General features: G+C 45.3%; 1 protein-coding gene and 1 long non-coding RNA gene across 3 annotated transcripts in view; one reads left to right on the plus strand and one right to left on the minus strand.

The window, feature by feature from the left end:
• Window positions 1-8,443, minus strand: part of BPNT2 (3'(2'), 5'-bisphosphate nucleotidase 2) — a 32,101-nt gene extending 23,658 nt beyond the window's left edge. Inside the window, exon 1 of the mRNA XM_047841984.1 lies at window positions 7,765-8,443. Within this exon, the coding sequence (XP_047697940.1) occupies window positions 7,765-8,154 (390 nt within the window). The 5' untranslated portion in view covers window positions 8,155-8,443. The remainder of the gene's footprint in view (window positions 1-7,764) is intronic.
• Window positions 8,444-12,246: 3,803 nt separating this feature from the next.
• LOC125156063 (uncharacterized) lies at window positions 12,247-20,257 on the plus strand. 2 transcript variants are annotated; one of them, XR_007148459.1, is made up of 4 exons: window positions 12,247-15,116; window positions 15,273-15,348; window positions 15,426-15,515; window positions 17,762-20,257. It is a non-coding gene; the product is annotated as an uncharacterized LOC125156063 (long non-coding RNA). The 2 variants fall into 2 exon arrangements; XR_007148458.1 differs by having other exon boundaries at window positions 15,273-15,515.
• The last annotated feature ends 985 nt before the right edge of the window (window positions 20,258-21,242 follow it).

Raw genomic sequence — 21,242 nt, forward strand, 5'->3', positions numbered from 1 at the left:
CCTTCCTGATGGGTGTCTACAAAGAGCATCCCTTTAGATGAGCCCTGGTTTATGTGTTCCCACAGCCTCTCCCAACCCCTCAGTCTTGCAGATCACTTCAGGGACGTAGGTGACAAGAGACAGAAGTGGTTTCGTGGGCAGTGTCCTGCATGGCTGGCAAAGCCAGACACTCACTCACACATTCCTGTGGGTGAAATTGCAGGCTTCAGGGGGTCTCTCTTGGCACTGAGCTGTGCTGTCTTGAGAGACGGTGTGGTGAAAGTGAAGTGAAAACATTTCTCTCACTCTCATCAATGTATCTATTCTTTTTTTTTTTTCCCCCAATGGTGTGCTGGAACATGTCTGCTGGACTCCCAGATGCCCACAAAGGAACCCTTATCTGTGGATGACTACCAAAATCAATGTTCTGTGAGGGGATGACCGTAGAGAACTCCTATTCTACCATCTTGCAGGTATCACTTTAAAGTATTATAGCTTTAGGGCCCACATACTTCATGAGAACACAATTTAGGCTGTGTCAGATAAGGGAATGTAAGAGTAACACTAAGCAAACGCCATGGAATAAACTTAAAACAAGCAACAAATGTGCCTCCCAGAAAACACAAAGTAGTTTCTGGGTCTTGACCACCACAGCTTACAAAAATGGCAGTGCCGAGTGTGGGTAGCAACTACCGTGCCTTAGGATGAAAATTTCTGCCTAGAGTTCAAGCCAGCTTCTCCACATCCTTTCAAATGAGTATGGCCTAACAAAGTATGGGACTGCATCTAAAAACATCTTCCCTGAGAGTCAGGTTAGGAAGAAACAAACGGAGCAAGAGACCAAGAACGTCAGTCTGGTGTCCCCACCTGCTTCTGCACAACCGCTATTTGTAACCTGCTGCCACCATTACACACCCACAAACGGAATAAACCCACCGTACGACATTGTCAACGGCCTTAGAAATGGTTGGTTAAGTTTCTCTCAATTCTTTTCCACATTTCACCAGCCATTAAGTCCTGGAAATTCTACCTCCAGTTCTAAATACATGAAACTATGTATACCAAGCAAATCTTAGTTTAGGCCGCCATCTATCTCTCACTTAGATTTCCTTTTTTTTTTTTTTTTTAACATTTATTGATTATTGAGAGACAGAGTCAGAGCACGAGCATGGGAGGGGCACAGAGTGGAGGAGACACAGAATCTGAAGCAGGCTCCAGTTCTGAGCTGTCAGCACAGAACCCGACACAGGGCTTGAACTCACAAACCGTGAGATCATGACCTGAGTGGAAGTCGGATGCCCAACCGACTGAGCCACCCAGGCCCCCCTCACTTGGATTTCTAAAATAGCCTTCAATTGCTCTTGCCTCCTACAGTGCATTCACGGATTCATTCATTCGTTCAACAGCTACTAATGGCCACGTATTGCAAACCGCTATGGGTACTGGAACAGAAGAATGAACAAGATGGACAAAATCACTGCTGTTATGGAGCTTCCCCTTGCAACCCAGCAACCCGCCATCTTCCTAAATCAGATTCTTGTCACTCCCTGCTGAACACCTGTGGTTTCTCATTGCACAGAGGTCAAATCCAGACTCCTTACCATCATCTACAAAGGTGCGGATGATCTGGCCCCAGTAACCTTTCTCCATTTGCATCCTTATTTACACTACACTCCAGACTTGTCTTTTTCTGGTCCGTTGGCCTCAGGGCCTTTGTACTTTGTACTAGAAAATTATGTTCCTTTGGCAACGTTGTGTTTCCTTAATTTTTTCTCTTCTGCTCATGCACACTTTTCTCAAATCTCTGCAGGATTGTCTGTTTTTTATCCTTCAGATCTCAGTTCAAATGACAGTGCCTCTCAGTGGTCTGCCCTGACCATCATGGCCAAAGCAGAAGCCCCACTCACTCTTCTGACATGGTCTTATTTTTTCTTCTTCAAAACCCTTATCAGTATCTGAGATCAATTTATTTGATCACAGGTGTACTATAGATCTCAACCTACGGAACATAAGTTGTATGAGTTCAAGGACACAATTTCCTTCATTACTGGAGCCTAAACCAGTCCCTGGTACAGTAGGTGTTAAATAAATACTTCTGAGTTGACAACATTATTCTTTGCCAATATACTTACATTTCTTCCCCAAAACCCTTTCCATTCAATCTACTCTCCCTTCGTCATTGCTACTGCCTCTCTGTCTCAGTCCTCAACAGGAATTGTAGAATAGGAAATCAAGACTCCAAAACACAATTAAAGCTATTCATATGAAAGCTCAGTTACTTTGAGGCTGCAGAGGATTTTGGTTAATGTCCTAAGAAGACACCACTCACTACATTTTTCCATGAATCATTATATCCTAAAATGTTTTTACATATAGTGCCTCACACTGTGCCTGTCACATAGTAGGCATTCAACAAGTATTTTCTAGATGGAGAAACATGGCTCTACCTGTCTTCTCCAACCTTTTCAGAAGTCTTTTACTATCAATACCATCTTTCAGATATATATCCATAAATAATTAAACACGTTCTATCATCTGTCTCATACCTTAAAAACAATGCCAGAAAAAAATCCATAGAAACTTCTCTTAGTCCCATAGAAGACCCCAGCCAAGCTCCTTAGGAGTCCAATTTCTTGAAAGCCTTGTCTTTACTATCTCCATTTTTTTTTTTTTACCTCCCATCTTTTTCAGTTTTGCTTCCTTTCCATCAAGCCACCGAGCAAGTTCTCACAAAGTTCACCAGTGACCATTCACCACACAGAACCACTATTAAGAGTATGTGTTCTGTCACTGCCAGCTCCTCAATTTCTTGGGCATGTGACTTTATCCAGGTTGGTCCCCTAAGCTTTCTGAGCTGCTAAAAGTGAATGATAAACACATCTCCCTACAGGGTTCTTTGGGTGAATCAATGAAACAGAATAGGTAAAACAAACAAACTTAGTATAGTGCTTAACAATGAGTAAGCAATGAATAAAAGCTGGATGCTATTATTCTTGTTAAGTGATTATTTTCAATCTGCGTTATCCTTGGCTGTAGGCCCTTGATCTTCCCCTTTCACAATATAGTCTTTCCATAAGCAATCCTGTCCACAACAGCTTTCAATTAATATCACAACACTGATGACTCACAAATTCCTATTTCCAATTCCGATGTGTCTTCAGAGCTTCAGACTGATATATTCGACTACCTCCTTAACATGTCCCCTCGGCCATATCAAAGGCAACTCTAACTTCACGTCAAAGATGGCACTCATAATCTGCCCCCTTTGAGTTGTCATCGCCCACTCTTCAAAACCAATTGTGAAAATCAGATATAAAGGGGTCGTTTTCGGAACATCCTTAGAAATTCTCTCCTATCTTTCCAATTCGCTCTTTTCTGTGACCACAGCAATTTAAAATGTATCATCTCTCACTAGAGAAAACCTCCTAGCTGGTTTACCCCCTCCAAACGATTCTCCAAGTGTCTCCCCTGAGCTCTACTAATCATTCAAAGCACTATAGGTTTGTTAAGAATACACTGTGGTTATACCTCCTATATTGCCTTATCTACAGAATTAAATGGACCTGAGATGATTCTCCGATCACTAAGTCAATCCCTGAGAGGCTAAAATTATCTTCTAATTGTGTAACGCTTGGTAAATTAGTTATCCTCTCCAAGCCTCAATTTCTTTATCTGCAGAATGGGGGCAATAGTACTTAACTTCCTATGTCGTTGTCAAGAGTAAATCAACGGAGGTAATACAAAGGCTCACTTACTGAGGACTAACTAAACGTTAGCCAGGAAACCAAGCTGAGTATAACTTTCCTTTTAGCGGAGTTCTGGTCCTCATCTCTTGCACAGCCTGTTTTAACATACTTCTAACTGGTCTCACCCACCTCCAAATGGCCACAGCCCAAACAAAGTATGGCATGTTGCAGGCTTCAAGAAAAGTCAGGTAAATCTGGCCCTCTTTAGTACTTTAGGATTAAACTAAAGATTAGCTCCAACCCTCTTTGAGTGAACTCGCCATGTGATTACCTTCCTAATTTCTTCCACAGTGATTTCCCCAAGTGCATCAGATTCAGACTCATCAGGGTACTGGAATTTACTATCCTACTACCTCTATTGGGCCAGCTCCTTTCAACTTGTATTTTTTTCTGTCTGCAGTGCTTATGTCTGCACTAATTATCAAATTTACTAGTTATCTAGATTTTACAGAAGGGGAACTGCAGCTCAGAGATGTGAAATGACTGGCCAGGATTACACAGGCAGGTGACTGGACAAGATGTCAAGTCAAGTGTTCTTAGCACTGTATTAAGCTTCTCAAACTTTTCCAGTGAGTACTGCTGTTGAGAGAAGAGTTTAACTCCCATCTTAAAGGTCAAGGAAGCACAGGCCCAAGACTCCTCTATCAGATTGGAGTAGCATGCCGTATCTTCAAATAAAATGAATCATCGTCAAAAACTGAACAAGTTGGGGTGCCTGGCTGGCTTAAGTCAGTCGAGCATCCGACTCAGGCTCAGGTCAAGATGCCATGGTTCGTGAGTTCAAGCCCCGCGTTGGGCTTGCTGCGATCAGTGCAGAGCCTGCTTTGAGTCCTCTGTCCCCCTCTCTCTCCGCCCCTCCCCAGCTCATGCTCTCTCTCTCTCAAAAATAAATAAAACGTTAAAAAAACAAAAAAAACAAAAAACACTTTGAACAAGGAAAGTTGAGGACAGGAGCCTTTCAAATACAGAGTTCCCTGTATAGTAAATTGAAACTATAAATCTAAGTGTGTCTGTTCTGTAGCTGCAAATCCACTCCAGAAAACTATCTCCAGCCTTCCTTTTCATCACCATCCAGAAGAATATAATGAAAGTGCCGCACAAATGGCTGCAGTTACTAGTATTTTCACATAATAAAATCAAGCACGGCCCATGCGTTTAAGAAGAGAAGAAAGGTTGCCTGGGGACTCTCCCAAGATCCCTGACAGAAGAAAGGCTGCACACCAAAGGAAATCCGGGGCTCCCAGCCCAAACTGGAGTTTTCTTAGGATAACACTCACTTCTCTAGAGCAGGGTTTCTCAACCCTGGCCCCAACTGAAGAATTAGGCTACATCATTCTCTGTTACGGAGAGCTGTCCTATGCATTGTGGGATGCTTACGGTCTACCTACTAGAGGCCAAGTAGCATTCCACCTCCAGCTGTGATAACCAAAAATCTCCAGACTGTGCCAAATGTCCCCTGAGGGCAAAACTACCCCCACATGCGTATTCTAGAGTGACACGTGGTATATCCTTGTATGAGGAATAAACGTGAGATAGGAAAGCTCAAGCCTCGGACTCCAGACAGGAAAAGGGTGCTAAAAAGTAAGAGACCTCTCTCTATTTGCACAGGGCATCAGGATAAAATAAGAAAGCATCTGTGGCTAATCAATGCTAATTTGCCAATTTGAGTCGGACTGGACTTAAAATCGTTACCCCCCAAAATCCAGGTGAGGCTTCAAAACCAACGAGACGTCTAGGACTACCTTCCGGGTGCTGGGGGACGATGAGAGGGGAAAAAGGAATCCGGGGCTGAGTGTCTACATAGATGGCTGTAACATTTGGCCTCTAGTCTTAACGCAGTGATCAAAGGCTGTTCAAGAGGACACCACTTGGCAAGAGGACGAGTAGGACACGTCCAACGTTCTACTTGGACATTGTAGAAATAAATGTGACCTCCTCGACACCAGCAAAAGCCCAACGCTAGAGGTGAACGTGTGAATATTCAGTCACAAGAAAACAAAAAGCTATTTTACGTGGAGGCAGAGCCCTCAACATCTGCACTTCTGAAAGCCTGGCTTTTGTGTTCAATAAAATGCAGTGTTACCACTTGGCAGCCATTCCCTTCGCGTTTGCTAAGAAGCGAGAAAACAAATGCAGAATCCTGTGGAAGTTCCCCAAAGCAGAAGGTTTGGTTCACACGTGAACACACATGGGCACGCAGGTACGTGTTTTTGGTATTTAAGAATGTCGTCGTCTTCATCTTCAAAAAAACGAATTTCAACTCTGTTTGATATATTTTGTTATCATGGCTTCTAATCTTCTACAAGTTGAGGTTTTCCCTAGGGAATTGCACTGTAAGTTTTAAACAGCCTCCGAAAGATCTAGCTAAAAATGAAGCATTCGATAGTTCATATAAACCATGGAGTGTTGCGAGCCCCGCATTCCTGCCTGCAAATTGGGCATCGATAAAATTTACTTCCTAAAGTTGCTGTCAGGATCCGAAGAAGTCCTGCGTGCCATTATCTGGGTGCCTAAAATAAATTCAAGACATGGTCACCATTTCTACTGATGTAACTATTCTGCATCAACTTCTGTGAAACTCCTCTGTTTATTCGACAAACTCTTAAGAGGATACCGTGTGTCTTGGAGAAAAGATATCCTACCGGCGGCGGATCCTACATATGCAAGGTACACATATCTGTACAAACCCAAGATAAGTATTGTTTGTGATGATAAAGCAGGGTAGGACAAAAGAAGAATAAACGTTCTGTGTCTTGTTTGAGAATTCTTGTGTCAATAACATCTGGTAGCCAGCGGCTCATGACATGAAGCCAATGTTCCTTCCCCCTGAAAAAAAAATTTTTTTTTAAAGGAAAGAAAAAAAAAAAAAAAAGGCAGTAAGAAAAAAATGACAGATGGAAAGAGGAAAAAAAGAGAACCCAAGCAGTAATACGACAGACTGGAGGGAGGATTACACGAAACAGGTAATTCTACAATGACAATACTCGCTTAACTCTTCCAAGAACAACAGTAAAAGGTCAGATACTTTCCGAAGAAGCTGGGGTTTCGATTTCACTGTTTATCTAATTAATAAAATTCCACTGGAAACAATTTTTCTTCCCCGTGGCCAAAACGAGTTAGCACATAACGCTTCCAAAGCACTGCTACACTAAGTTAAGCTCTTCCTCTGGAATTATTATACATTTTTTAAAGGGTTATTCATTCGACAGCAGCTCCACTAAAATGATGAATTCCTAAAGTATGAATAACAAATCCCCACTTCTGGATTTACCTACGAAGATGTCAATTCCTTCCCCAGAAACGCACCCAAATAAAAGGCCAAGGTTTTCCAATTCTTACTCTCTGTAGAAAATACGGGGGCGGGGAGGGGGGCGCAACTGAAACCAAGTGGCTGGGAAATAGACTTCCGAAGCCTTCTTAAACAGCTCCCCAAATGCACACGCCTTGAAGAGGGTCCTGATCACTCGGCGGCTCAAGTAAGCCAGAAGCATACCTCCCACGTTGCCCTGCGAACTAACAGTTCCGCAACAAGACTTCTACCGTCCTCGGTCCCCAATTAGCTCCTAGCGGGTCCGGCAGAAAACGCGTGTTCCATAGAAACTATCAAGAAAGGCTGGAGGGCCACGGGGGTTCTAGTCCAACCCCTTCATTTTGCAGACGGGCCCGCTGCAGGGGCCGAAGTTAACTTTCCCAGCCTTTCAAGGCCGGCCCGGCACCCCGAGCTTCTGATCGCAGGCACGAAGCGCGTCCCCGTTTCTGGGGAGGGGCCAGAAGGGCCAGGGCCCTGACTCAGATTACCTGCAACCTCACCCAGCTCTTGTGTCAACTGTGTGTACGACCTTGAGCACCTAGACTTCCGCGTCTCGAGCTCCACGTCTGCAAAAATGGGAGCCAGGGCCCCACGACCTGGAGCTGTCAGAGGGGTCAAGGCGCTGGGGCTCGCTCCGAGCAGGTCTCCCCGCAAGGCGACCCCGGGCGGGCGCTGTCGCCGGCCCGCCCCCCCCCCCCAGGGCGCCCGGCGCTCGTGGCACCCACCCACCTGCACGTTAGGGAAGGCGGTCTTGAGCAAGTAGAACATCTTGCGGTTGGACAGCACGTCCCCGCTGGTCATCTTGTCCTCGGCCCCCTCGCGCGTCTTCCCCTTGGACTTCTCGTGGAGGACGTTGCTCTCGCGGACTCGCCTCACTTCATCGCCGCCGCGAACCGCCGCCAGCACCGACACGGCCAGCATCTCGCGCAGGTCCACGGTGCCCCCGTCGGCCGCGGCCGCGGGCCCTGCGGCCGCGCCGCCGCCCGGCTCGCCGCCCAGGCCGAAGAGGCTGAAGCGGCCGGCCAGAAAGCCCGAGTAGAGGTGGTAGAGCACGCCGAGCCCTAGCAGGCAGAACACGGCCACCCCCAACGGGGACAGGCGGATGCCCATGGGGGCCATGGCGCGGGAGGCCGGGGCTCGGGGCGGCGGCCCTCACAGGCCTTCCCCGCGCCCGCCGCCGCCGCCGCCGCCGCCTCGCTCCGGGGCCGGGCGCCGCGCGTCTTACACCGGCGTCCGCTCGCCGGCGCCCGCGCGCCCCATCGCTCCCTCCCGGGAAAGGCCGAGCCGCGCCGAGAAGCCCTCCGTCGCCGGGCCGCGCGCCCAACTGCCCAGGGCAACGCGGTCCGGGCTCCTCAGCCGGCCAGCGGGACGCGCTTCCACGTTAGCCAACGGCTGGGAGGTGAAAGGGGAGCGTGGGTGTGTATCCGGGTTACGCGAGGGGGCGGGGCGGGGGCGGGGCCACGTCCTCCCCGCCCTCGGGGCGGGCTGATCCTGGGGGCGGGGCGGCGGGCTGCGGGGCTCCGGGAGCCATGGGACGACCCACCGCGTGGCGCGGGGCTGGAGCGGTGGCTGGGTTTTCAAGTCGCTCTCGGGTGTGACGGAGCTCTTTTCCACGCAGGGAGGGTGCTGAGTGCCTTGTGCAAATTGAAACTAAATCTCTCTTTGAACGACGACGCATGGTTGACATAAAGTCTACCGCTTGTTTTACAGGCTAGACTTCCCGTCACTCTCAGATTATTGACGAACGGAGGCAATGACAAACCATTTTCAGACAGATCTGTATGTTTTCTTGTTTTGTGCGTGTGTGTGTGTGTGTGTGTGTGTGTGTGTGTGTGTTTCCTCCAGCGCTTGTGTAGACGGAGCCTGTATCTTTAAATCGCGTCTCCGCGGTGGGAGAGGTCGGTCGGCAGTGACCTCTGCCATACTGGGGAATTTTACTTGGCTCTTTATTCTGTTGGTCTCTCTGTGGTGATCCAAACGCTTGCTTATGCGTTTGCATCCGTAGGTTTATATAGATTTTTCCCTGTTCCTCCATCTGCCAGAATAAACCACCCTCTACGCAGCTGAAAAATATGCCTTGGTTCTGGGCTTTCATAATGAAAGAAAACGCTCTTTCACTTGACACACACCTTCGTCCCAGAGGTTGAGATGGAAGAGGAACTGAGAAAGCCTACTTGATATAAAGGTGGTCACAGGATGGGCAGTCAATCCGGAATATGTAATCTTCGAGCCAATATAGGCCCTCCAAAGGCTTCCAGAAGCCTTTACCTGAAATAATTTGCCTTCGATACGTTAGCAGGAATACTGAATACTGTACTTACTAAATTATATTATTATAAGCATGAGTAAGTTTATTTTCCATGTCACTAGTGAACATTAAGATGTGCAGTATTGTTCTCAAGTGTTAGGGTATTTATATAAAATCAACTTAAAATGCAGCCTGTTTCACAGTTCATAGCCAAAAAGTCATTGGTTGTAAATGGGCTTTAATCACTAATGACCTTAAATACTGCAAGTATACAGAATGGATTCTGAACATCCTTTGTTAGGCAAGTCAGCAGAGACAGGCTGACCTTCACCACTTCCTCAGAGTTCAGGACATCTGTAGAATTTGCATATGGTTATATAGATGCAATAAACAAAGACTATTGATTGCGCAGTTTCCCTGCCAGCAATCTGTAACTAGCTCAAAAATAATCACAGCACGAAATCAAGTACAAATACAAATCAAGGAAGGACCAGTCTCTGAAGTGTTTACAGCACCAGATCTTAAGAATCTGGCACTGTTCTCCTCAGCTTTTGGGAACAAATTCACAATTAAGCAAAGCTGCTTTGAAAAGAAAGCTGAAAGTGAAGGGCACAGGGCAGTTATGGCTACCAAATCCAGAGGCAAATATAAAGATCAGGGTTGAAGTAGAAAGGCTTAAGTTCAACTGAACCACCTCAAACCACACTCTGAAATCAACGAAAGATAGGAGTTGGGGAGTAGCTATGAAAATATTGAAAGCATCAGGGGAAAGTATAGACGAGGTTTGTAAAAATAAATTGAATAATATTTTCCAAGGGTATTGGAAAGGACTAGCGGGCCCCATTCACTGTGGCACTATACAAAGCACTAATGAGACATCCAGAGGGATCCTTAAAGCTCTGGAGCATCTATACTTCGGGGAAGAGATTAAAGAATCGCAGGAGAAGTTGCCCTGAAAACAATGAGTGAGTTTAAACGTCATGGTTCCAAGAAGGGTTCTAGTACCCAGGTGACACGATAGGTAATACGTAATAGATATTCATAAAATATAACATGTAATCATTAAGGGAAACTTTGTGATGAAGATGAAACTTAATTACATGTGGGACAGTGATGTTGTCTTAGAAACTTCATAGGAATTTGATTGCAAGAAACTTGCTTTTTCAGTAACATGTTAGAGGCTCTAAAGAATAAATACATACCAATGAAAATTACATAAAAGTAAATGGAAAATAATAGGTTTGTGGGGGTGCCTGGGTGACTCATTGGCTGAGCGTCCAACTCTTGATTTCTGCTCAGGTCATGGTCCCGTCCCAGGGTGGGTTGGTGGTGGGATGGAGCGCTGCCCCTCTCCCCCTCATTGGGCTCTTTGCTGAGGGTGGAGCCTACTTGGAATTCTCTATCTCCCTCCGCCCCTCTCCCCACCTGCATGCTCTGACTCTCTAAAATAAAATTAATCAATCAATTAAAAAAATAATAGGTTTGTGAACTGAGGCAAACTGGACTTTCAAAAATAACCTTTTTTTCTAGGTGTTGAAGATGAGGAGTGCCTTATTCTGTAAAAATACTAGTAGCAACAAGAATTGACACACAGGAGAAACTTCTTTAACCACTTTCCACTTAACTGGCTTGGCAGACCCTGCTTTCCACCATCAGCATGTTTACACCTAATAAATGCCACCTTTTGGGGGACTACCCACTTTTACTCCCACTACTAGAACTTTCTATACTCTTTAGTGTTAGTTTTATTTCAACCCCATTTTGTCATCATTGTTATTATTACAAATACAAGTAAAATATCGTGTAAAACAATCAAATATGAGTATATATATAAAGGTGAAAGCTTTATGAGTATATATACAAAGCTTAAATATGAGTATATATATAAAGCTGAAAGCTGAATGACTGGATCCAGGTGAGTCACGAAAAACAAAAATTACCACCAATTTCGGTTGTTGGGGCAAAAACTGTCCCCGACTGTGACGAAAAAGAATCATCAAAGCTCAAACAGGTGCTGAAATTGGATTGCTTGGCTTTAAAGAAAGCAAGCTGGTCGTCTTAGATTATGCATTACTCATGTGGTTGAAAGTGCAGCTAATGAATGTGCTCAAAGAAAACTCACCGTACATTAAAAGAGAGACAAGTTATTATATATTTATAGATTTGCGTCTACAACCCACTCCTGTCTTGATTACATCAGACAAAGGACCTCTCCTAGAAGTCTGAATGTTACTGCCTTCCTGCAAATACCACCTTTCCTTATGCTCTCCATTATGTATGAAATAAATCACACCCATTTATAGAACGTTATTAACATCTTAAATGATGGCATGTTTTGATTTGCCTGAATGACTCCTAACCCCAAAATTTATCTTGGAGAAATTGTGTGTGTGTGTGTGTGTGTGTGTGTGTGTGTGTGGTGAAATCAATGCCAGTTAGTTTTCTTGTGTTGTTTTTCTCCTGAAAGAGCATTTCAGGCAGACAGTTAAACTGATCAAACATTCCAGCTAGTTGAACCCCATGGAAAAGTGGTGTTACTACTTTTCTGAGAAAGCAAGAAAAAACAATGAACTCATAGCACCTCTTCATGTTTACAATATTCCAAGAAAAATATTATTTTTATACTCCTCCTTTAAGTGAGCCTATAAAAACAATAATTCTATTTTTTTAATAGATCCGGTGAAATGGTACTTGGTTCTGCTGCTAAAGTTCTCTCTTTAGCAGATCATACAGTTCTTGGGACAATGGCTTTCACGTGTTAAGATTTCATGTATTTCTAAAACATGATCTACATCCATTCTTAAAATCGATTTTCCCAAAGATTTTGAAATTCTCAATTTAAATGAGTAAGTTTTTCAATTAATATAAAGTAATATGTTAGCAATTAATATAAAATAATATGTTAGCACTAAAACCTTCTGCTATGACTCTGACCTTAGCAATAATAACAGTGAATACTTATTTTAAACAGAAGCAGTGTGGTAGGTATAGAAAACTGAGTATAATTTCTACTCTTTGATATTGTAATTACTCTAATCCATATAGCCAACATGAAGGCAGGTAGGTGTTTTGCAGATCTTTCTATCCTCCGACCTTTTGCATATGTGAACTCAGATCTCTGTATATCCAAGCAGAGATATCATAAACATCTACTCAGGTGGAAACTGGACTTTTAAGAACTAGTTTTAATGTAATTTTGTCCTTTGTGTAAAGTGTTTTTAAAAATCTTGAATTTAACAAATACATGAAGGACCCAACATTCATTTTCTCTGTCCAGAACATTTGTTTCATAGGCATACAAGTCAGATGAAATAAATATTTGCTTTGGAGCTGTTAAGATGTCACATATTTGTTAACTTATGTGTGTGCTCTTTATTAAATCCAATGCTTGGCAAAGCATCAATTCAGTTAGTAATGTAAATTTCCCCACACTGTGTTTTGTTCTGTAAGTGGTCCAAACTCATAAAGCACATTTTGCCCACTATCTACCCGAAACCTGAGGTAAAATTTACCTTCTTAATCAGTCCAAAAAACCCTCATGATATAGTATCTAAAATTTTCTAGTCTCCAAAATAGCATTTGAATGTGTGTATCAATCATGATTATAATATGGAGTCTATGGCATTGTATTTATGATTTATATTAGAAAAACCCCAACATAATACATGTTGCTATTGCACTGTTTTGGGTATAATGCAAGCCAAGTGATGTCACCCGGAATGTAAGAACTCAATGTATTTAATAATGTCACAGCCAATGTGTCTCAAAGTTATTGCCAATGAAAAAAGGGGAAAAATGTTTTTACACGTAGATATAACAAAGGAAAAGTTTCCCTAAACAATGCTTACCCTACTACATGAAACATTCTTTTATGTGTGTAAACCCTCTACATTGATTTCATGATTCTACTAAAGGGTGACTGTTTGGAGCCAGTTATCTCTAAGTCTCTGTTTCTGCTTGCCTTTCCAGCAGAGGCACTGACTCCATTTTCAAGAACGCTATCCTTTCAAGGATGTTTGTACAGCAAACAGCCTTGAAAGACAGAGAACTATCTTCCTCCAGAGAAAAGGACAACTTTGTTTCCTACACATTAAAATAAAGATAAGGGCAGGCAGCCTTGCAGCCAATTATAAAAGTCTCAAGGTCCCTAAGCTCAAAGTTACGCTCCTCTGGACCCTCTGAGTGCCACTCTGTTGGAAGTGAGCCTTGAGAAACAAGTGCAAATGCTGAGTCTGAATGCCACAATTGCTTTGTCTCTGAGCCAGGAGTCTTGTGTCTTCTGCCAGCATCCATGAAACTGGCAGGCTAACTGGTTAGCTGCAAGTCAGGTGAAATCTCAGCCAATATTCCCACATTATCAATTTAACCATAAAGCCAATTTTGCCAATTTATTTCTTCATCTTAGTTAGTCTCAAAGCAAATAGAGAATGTCTTTTTTTCTGCAGCATCTGCTTACTAATACTATATGATGCTACAAAGTGCCTTCCAGAAGCACCTAGTCTTTTAGCAGAACGAAATCTCTTACTCATCTGTCTTCACCCAGGAGCCTCCCTTAGACAGAGAGAGCTTCCTGCTTGTCCTTGGGACTTCCATAGTTAGCAAATCCGATTGCTCTAGATGGGTTTATGTAAGAAGATCTGTAGTAATGGGAAACACCAGCAACATACTCAGAAATTTAGATTCATTCTGTGTCTCAGTGCTTCTAAAACTGTAATAGCAGATCATGACGTGCTTCAAGATGGACTCATAGTCATGTAATATACAACAGCAGTTCCAGTGACCCACGTTTTTTCTGTGCATCCTGTTTACATCAGCAAGGAAAGCTCTGATTGGGTCACCGCTACTGGTAGTTACTTGGCATGCCGTACTCCTCACTATATCCTCCTGGGTGTCTTCGGCTCTGGTCTAGTCATTTCAGCCGGGGTAAGCAGGGTTATTCTCGTTGAACATCCATACACGTGGCAAAAGCCATAGCCACTTGAAGAATAGCCTGATGTTGCTCTCCTCTGCAGAGAGCCATGGGCAGATAGAGCCATCATCGCCTGTGTATTACTGCCTCAAGTAACATCTTACCATCCTTATACCTCACTACAAAGTTACAAATACCTGCCAGGTAAACATCAAATTAGAAAACCCTAGAGGTTAAAACAAGAGATAATTTTGCTCCATCCCTTGATCTGGTAGGTAAGTTGAGTTACCCCAGAGCTAAGCCAGATCAGAACCCCGGTTTTCCATTTCCCATTCTGCTTGATTTCCACACAATGCCCATATGTGGGCAACACAATCCTTCTTGGGAAGGCAGCAAGACCCTTAGCCCCCCAAATGCAGAGCCCACATTTTCAGGCTCTGCCACAGTGCATGCTCCGTGGCGTAGCATGTTCTCTCTCTCTTCTCTCTCTGTTTCTCTCTCTCCCTTTTCCTCGCTCCCTCCCTTTCTGTCTATGAATTCATTGAATCACCTAGATTTGCATATAACCTGATTCGGATTGCATTTTTAATGTTTCTCACTTCTTCCATGCTTCTGCGTGATACCACTTCATTTTAAGAAGTCCCCGATTGCTATTTTATGAATCGCTTAGTACCATGAACAATCCCAAGGAACAAATTCTCAGGTTTTATAGCTCTTCGTGCTTTCCAAGCCAGCATATCACAGTCTCCAGGAGGCTTTCCTGATGTAAGAATGGACGCCAGGCTCTTTGTACGCGTTCCGGTAACCAACAGCACGGCCTCTGTCATCGCGTGATCCAATCATCTCATCACTGCCTGATGACATGGCTGCCTCCCCTACTGAACTGCGAGCTCCTGGTGGGCAAGACCCCACAGCTTATTCGGGGTTGGTATCCCAGAACCCAAAACACTTGATGCATGCCCCAAAAATGACTTCTGATGCATTTTGTTCCGCTCCACTGCATTTGCACCACCATTGCCCCTTCCCCACATTCCTTGCTTAGCTTTGTTCATTACTTCCCATCTCTTCTTATTCCCGTAGGGTAATGGAATAAGGGTGACAACGTCCCAGACACAAAATCTTACCAAAATCTAACCAAAAGATAATAGGAGGAGAGGTAGGAGACAGAGTTGTCTGCACTGAATTTCAACGGTGCATCTCTTTGTCTTTAAGCTCAGACTGCTCTCTTTGCAGCCCCAGACAGATGTCAATTACAGTGGCTTCTCTTTGGAAACACAGAGCAAACTTTCTCTATGCTGTCCACGGAGCAAGTCAACAAAGACGGTGAGTTCAGCTCCAAATAAGTGGCAAAAGATAGATTTTAACGATTCTTGATTCTTCAGCATGACAGTTAGGAAATGACCAACAAATTGCATTTACTGGAGATTAAGAACAAAGGCCTCAGGTGCTATTTATGTGACCATGAACTTTTTAGGCCGCTCACATCCCTCTTCATGTTTAAGAAAGGGACCAAGTATGCCAGGGACAGGGCTCAGAGGAGGGGGTTGGCTGCAAGAAACCCCTGCGGGAACATCTAAGGTGATAGAAGTGTTCCATACTATTACTGTGGGAGTGGTTCCCTGACTCTATACATTTGTCAAAATTCAGCAGGTTGAATACTTGAACTTGGCAAATTTTATCAAATATACATAATACCTCAAACAACTGATTTTTTTTAGGGGCGCCTGGGCGCTCAGTTGGTTAAGCATCTGACTTCGGCTCAGGTCATCATCTCAGGGTTCCTGGGTTCGAGCCCGGTGTTGGGGGTCTGTGCTGACAGCTCAGAGCCTGGAGCCTGCTTCGGATTCTGTGTCTCCCTCGCTCTCTGCCCCTCCCCCGCTTGCACTCTGTCTTCCCCAAAAATAAGTATTACAAAAAAATTTTTTTAACTGAGGTTTTAGAAGGGAGGAAGGACAAACAAATCTAGTCAAAAAACCGGATCCTGTATGCGATATTAATGTAACTGCTTGGAGACCAAATAGGGCGGGGGTGGAGATTACACCTGCGTTTCTGCCACAGTCGTATTGTAACTGCCTGTTCCAACAAAATTGTCTCGATAATGTCTTAAGAGGATAAGAAACATCTTCAGTTCCTGTCTAGCATGATCGCCAAGCTTGTTGTCCCCACTGACTTGTGCAGGTGGAAACAACTATGAAATAACGAGGGAGAAAAACCAGCCCTTCTGCTACACAAACCAGAATGCAGATGGCCAGGGAGGGGGTGCACAGATATTTCTTTCCCAGGCGCACGCAGCCAAGGCATGTAAATCCTGAGGGTGAATAAAGTTCCCTGTCTGGCTGGATTTGTGACCTAAGGTCCTTCAAAGACTGACCTGGATAAGAAAAACTAGGGCAACGCTTACAAGTGAAGTCACGTGTCTCCATCAATCACAGCAAGGCTCCAGCCAAGTAGAAGGAGGAGACAAATGCACACTAAAGAATCTGGAAGGGTGCTCTGCTTGCATCCTAACTGTAGGGCAGATTTCGGCCAAAGCTTGCGAGGTCCAGGACGGGGCTCTTGAGGCAGGGACTGCAGAGGGAACAAAGATGCAGAGGGAAAGCAAATCCTTTGCTTCCCCTTAACGACGGTGTGTGCTTTATAACACGGGTGTTTCTGTCTGTTTTGGAAGCTGTTTTCCCCTCTGCTGTGCATCCTCCTGCCCTTCTTGGCCTTGCCAGATCTCAGCCCTGCTCCGAGCGAGCCCTGTGCAGTCGGCCGTCTTCCCGCCCCAGCATCCTGTCAACGGCTCAGGCTCTGAATTTCTTTTGCGCTCCTAACCCTTCCTGTTCAGCTTAGCCCTGCCCTGTCTTCCCCACTATTTCTGCACGATATTCCCAGTACTCTACTAACGTGATCTCGTGTCTTGTGCTTGAAGAAACACAGTCCAGCAACCAAATGATCGTTTCCCTCAAATTCCCATTCTTGACTTGGGCTTCCCACACACTGCGAAGGTTATGCTTTTCTCTTCCATCCGCTTTCCTCAGATGCTGGGTGCACATTGGCTTTCCTAGGCTGTCTCTGGCTGAGGAAGGCCCTTCCCCGAGGATGAGGAACTCTGTGACCCTTTGGCCCCCCTGGAGCGGCTGAGGTCGGGAGGCATCCTGTATTTGCACGTTCCAGGTTATCCTGCAGGGAAGGACAGGCTAAGGCTAGCCCCTGCTCCACCTGCTTGTGCCCCGTCCCTTACTAAGGCTCTGTGGCTTCCCCACCCCAGTTTTTCACGTGCCTGGTCTGGCTAGCCTAACGGAGCTGTGCCAGCTGGCACAGGACTGCTATTGACTCGATGTGTTGTGGTTTGAATGAACGCCATTAGTTCTATTTATTGGGATGATTAGTTCTCAAAGGCTTATAATCCAGTTTTTCTTTATAACTTCCTCGTTGGCTGGCACAGACCTGGACAGATAGGGTTGCTGATTGATTCCATGGTGCCCTGTGCCTGGAGGGGGGGGCGTGGGGGGGAAGGGAGGGAGGTGCCCAATTGCCTCAAATGCAACAGGATGCTAGATGTAAGTTTTTTCACTGTCTTGCAGTTTTCACTGAAATTCAAACACCGAGAGCAACAAAGAGACTATATACGTCCTCAAGAGAGGCGCTCGCCAGCCGTCTTTCCAGAACTACTGTCGGGATCCGGGTCAATGCCTCCCTTTCATCATCACCGTAGACCAGGAGCATGATAGGAGGAGAAAGATGCGTGAGGATCCATTTAAAGCTAGTTGCTGAATGCGGTGCTCATCTTGACCACCTCCGATCTCTGGCTCAGAATGACAGGGGTTTGGAGGGAAGTGTTTAGAGGAAAAAAAAAAATCCACGTGCCCCAGGTTTTAAGGTTAAGAGATTTTCCTGCATGGAGCGGCCTGGGCTCCTTGGGTTTTCTGTCCTAGACAAAGTAGCTGCCCAGAAAGCAGCCAGGCCAGGGCTCCCTTGAGGTGATCCTGGCTGTGAGGACCGCCCCGCTGGCCACACCAAGGTGACTGTGACAGGGAGGCCTCGGGCAGACGCAGCTTCCAAGGCGGGCTGGAGAGCCCGTCACCCACAGCAGGGAATACCCAGGGAAATGAACTTGGTGTCCAGCAGAAGAGTGGGGAGAGAAGGCTTCGGAGAACTCACAAAAGCGCCCCAGGAGAGAAAAAGCCAGAATTCGGGCTTCCGCGCCATCCAGAGGGCGGGAGTGCCAGATCAGGACATCACCATATGAAGTCTTCCGTGGGCCACGGCTGGTTTTTCGCGGTTCATCGGGAGAGTGGTCAGAGAATGAAGGCCACGTGAGCCTCTCCCTCCTCCCTGTAGCTGTCTGGGTCCGAGGCCAGCCTGCAAGGTCTGGGGGTGAGAAAGCTTGACCCCAATGCAAGACGTTGCTTCCTTCGACCTGCATTTTCTCGGTTGCCCACATACCAAGGGAGACGGTTGCCGGGGGTGTATTTCAAACACGTCGGCTTACACGCACACCACGTTTTCCTTACATTTATACAGATCACAGGGACAATGGAAAGAAAAGCAAAACTGGGGGAGAGAGAGAATGGGAAATCGACATGACATGGGTAAGAAGGAGAGAGCTTGCCTCACGCCTGTGGGTCCAGCTAACGGGTTGAGTCTCATGGTGGGTGTGCCCCCACTTTTCCAAAGATTTACGACATCATTACCTGTTTTCGCTAACCAAGGAAATCCAAAGAGAGCTTTTGTTTTTATGGAAAAAAAAAAAAAAGAAAAAAAAAGGTGAAAAGCGAGATGAGTCTTTGGCATCATTTGGCACCTGTTGGGCCTTTGTGGAGGCAGCGTGCACCCGAGCAGGGAGACTGGCTCCGCCAAGCTCCTTCCCCAGGAACCACACGCGGCATCTCAGAGCCCAGCCGCCAGAGCTCTGGACTGTGTCTATGAGCATCGGTGCTTTATCTCGATTTCTTTTGTTCATCTGTTAGCAAGATGTGTCCTAAGGTATAAGAAAAGCCTAAGAGGGCTTATTGTTTTGCGTCTGGGAGCACTCGAAGAATTTTCCATGGAAGTTAATGACAACTGCTTCTTCCCTTTATGGCTATTTTGGTTTATGAAAGGTTTTGTGGGAATGCTCTAGGTTCAGACGGTGGGGGTGGGGTGACCTGCACTTCCCAGCAAGCTGCTTGAACGGGTCGTAACTGAAGACGGGCAGGATCTAACTGTAACCTTTACCAAAGTCAGTTACGACTTTGTGCACCTGGTTTTGCAATTTTTCGACGTACAGCCGCTTTCATTAGGCAGGAAGCTGGGCATGAGCGACAGGAGGATGGACAGCCCCAACCCAGGACCGCCCGGGGACCACCCGTGGCACCCATCTGGCAGCGGGTCTGTGGGCACAACATCCCGGCCCAGGGAGAGTTAACTTTGATATGCTTGTTGTGCTTATGCAGACCTGACCTATGTCCCTAGAATAGACAAAATGTTGCGATTTCCTACCCCATGCAGGTATTTTAAATACATCTTGGGAAAGGACATGGACTGTTGGCTAATTATTATATAATCCAGGGCTGTCACTCAAATGTTGCAACCCTAGAAGCCAGGGGAAAAGCGAAACTGATAGAAGCCCACACCCTAGAGTTTCTAGGGCCTTTGTCTCTCCTCACTTGACCTGCTCCTCCCTTGGAGTGTCCTTTTAATAACAGGTTGCTCAGCTGTACTTTCCTTTCCCTGTCCTGGAAGTCTTTACTGTGGCAAGGGAAAGGACCAGGGCTTCGTTCCTTTTCCATCTAACTCTCGGTAACACTTTGAGGAATCTAAATATTTCATTCACCTCAATATTGGAAGATATTGTGAGAGGCTTACTAAGTGTCGATCTCCAAAACCAGAACTCCATGAAAGAGACATGACATCCCAGGGCTGTGAGACGAAGTGGTAAAGCAAGAAAAAGGCCAGGTGAGGGTGCCAGGTCTGGGTGGGTGGCTTAGTGGCTTAGACATCCTACCGACTCTTGGTGTCAGCTCAAGTCGTGATCTCACAGTTTGTGGGTTTGAGCCCCACATCAGGCTCTGTGCTGACCGTGCGGAGGCTTCTTGGGATTTTCTCTCACCCTCTCTCTCTACCCCTCCTCTGCTGACTTTCTCTGTCTCTTTCTCAAAATAAATAAATAAACTTAAAAATAAAGAAAACCTTTGAATTCTTAAATAATGCATAAAGTTCAGGGCCTTTTTCTTTTTTTTTCTAGAGCCTGCAATACTAACCATAAGATTAATAAACACAAAATTAAAACGATGGGAGGATAATCATGCCTAACATAAGACACCTGATGAGCACATAATCTATGTGGAGAATGGTTTTGTCTTCCTCATGGCTGAGAAACGTGCACTTTTTACTTGTTAACTTTAAAAGTAAAACAGCCAAGGGCGCCTGGGTGGCTCAGTAGGTTAAGAATCTGACTTCAGCTCAGGTCACCATCTCACGGTTCACAAGTTTGAGCCCTGAATCAGGCTCTGTGCTGACAGCCCAGAGCCTGGAGCCTGCTTCGGATTCTGTGTCTCCCTCTCTCTCTGCCCCTCCCCTGCTCATGCTCTCTCTCTCTCTTTCTCTCTCAAAATTAAATAAACATTAAAAAAATTAAAAAAAATAAAACAGTCAATTATTCAGAAAAACAGGTTTATTCAGGACAAGCAGAGAATTACAATTCAAGACATGGAAGCTACAGCAAAACCACAGGCAAGTCCAACCAACAAAGAAGAATGTTCGTTTATGGAGAAGAAGGAGGAAGTTGGGAGGGGTTGTTTTGAATAAAAGTCCACTGGAAGAAAGCAAGAGTTCAGGGTGATGACTGTTGCTCATTGACTGAATTGCAGGGGAAGTTGATTTCTTATAAAAGATGCAATGTGTATCTTTTTCTGTTGGGACCTGTAATTGAAGATTCTTTCTTGTTGACCATTCTTCTGTTGGGGTCTGCAATTGACAGTTCTTCCTGTAACTGACATTGAGTGGTAGGGCTCCACCTTCCAGCCTCCTGACTGGACGTTAGTGAGGCTTCCCTTCATACTTATTGGAATATTTATGCATTTC

This window comes from Prionailurus viverrinus, chromosome F2 (genome assembly GCF_022837055.1).
Source record: "Prionailurus viverrinus isolate Anna chromosome F2, UM_Priviv_1.0, whole genome shotgun sequence".
Classification (NCBI taxonomy): domain Eukaryota; kingdom Metazoa; phylum Chordata; class Mammalia; order Carnivora; family Felidae; genus Prionailurus; species Prionailurus viverrinus.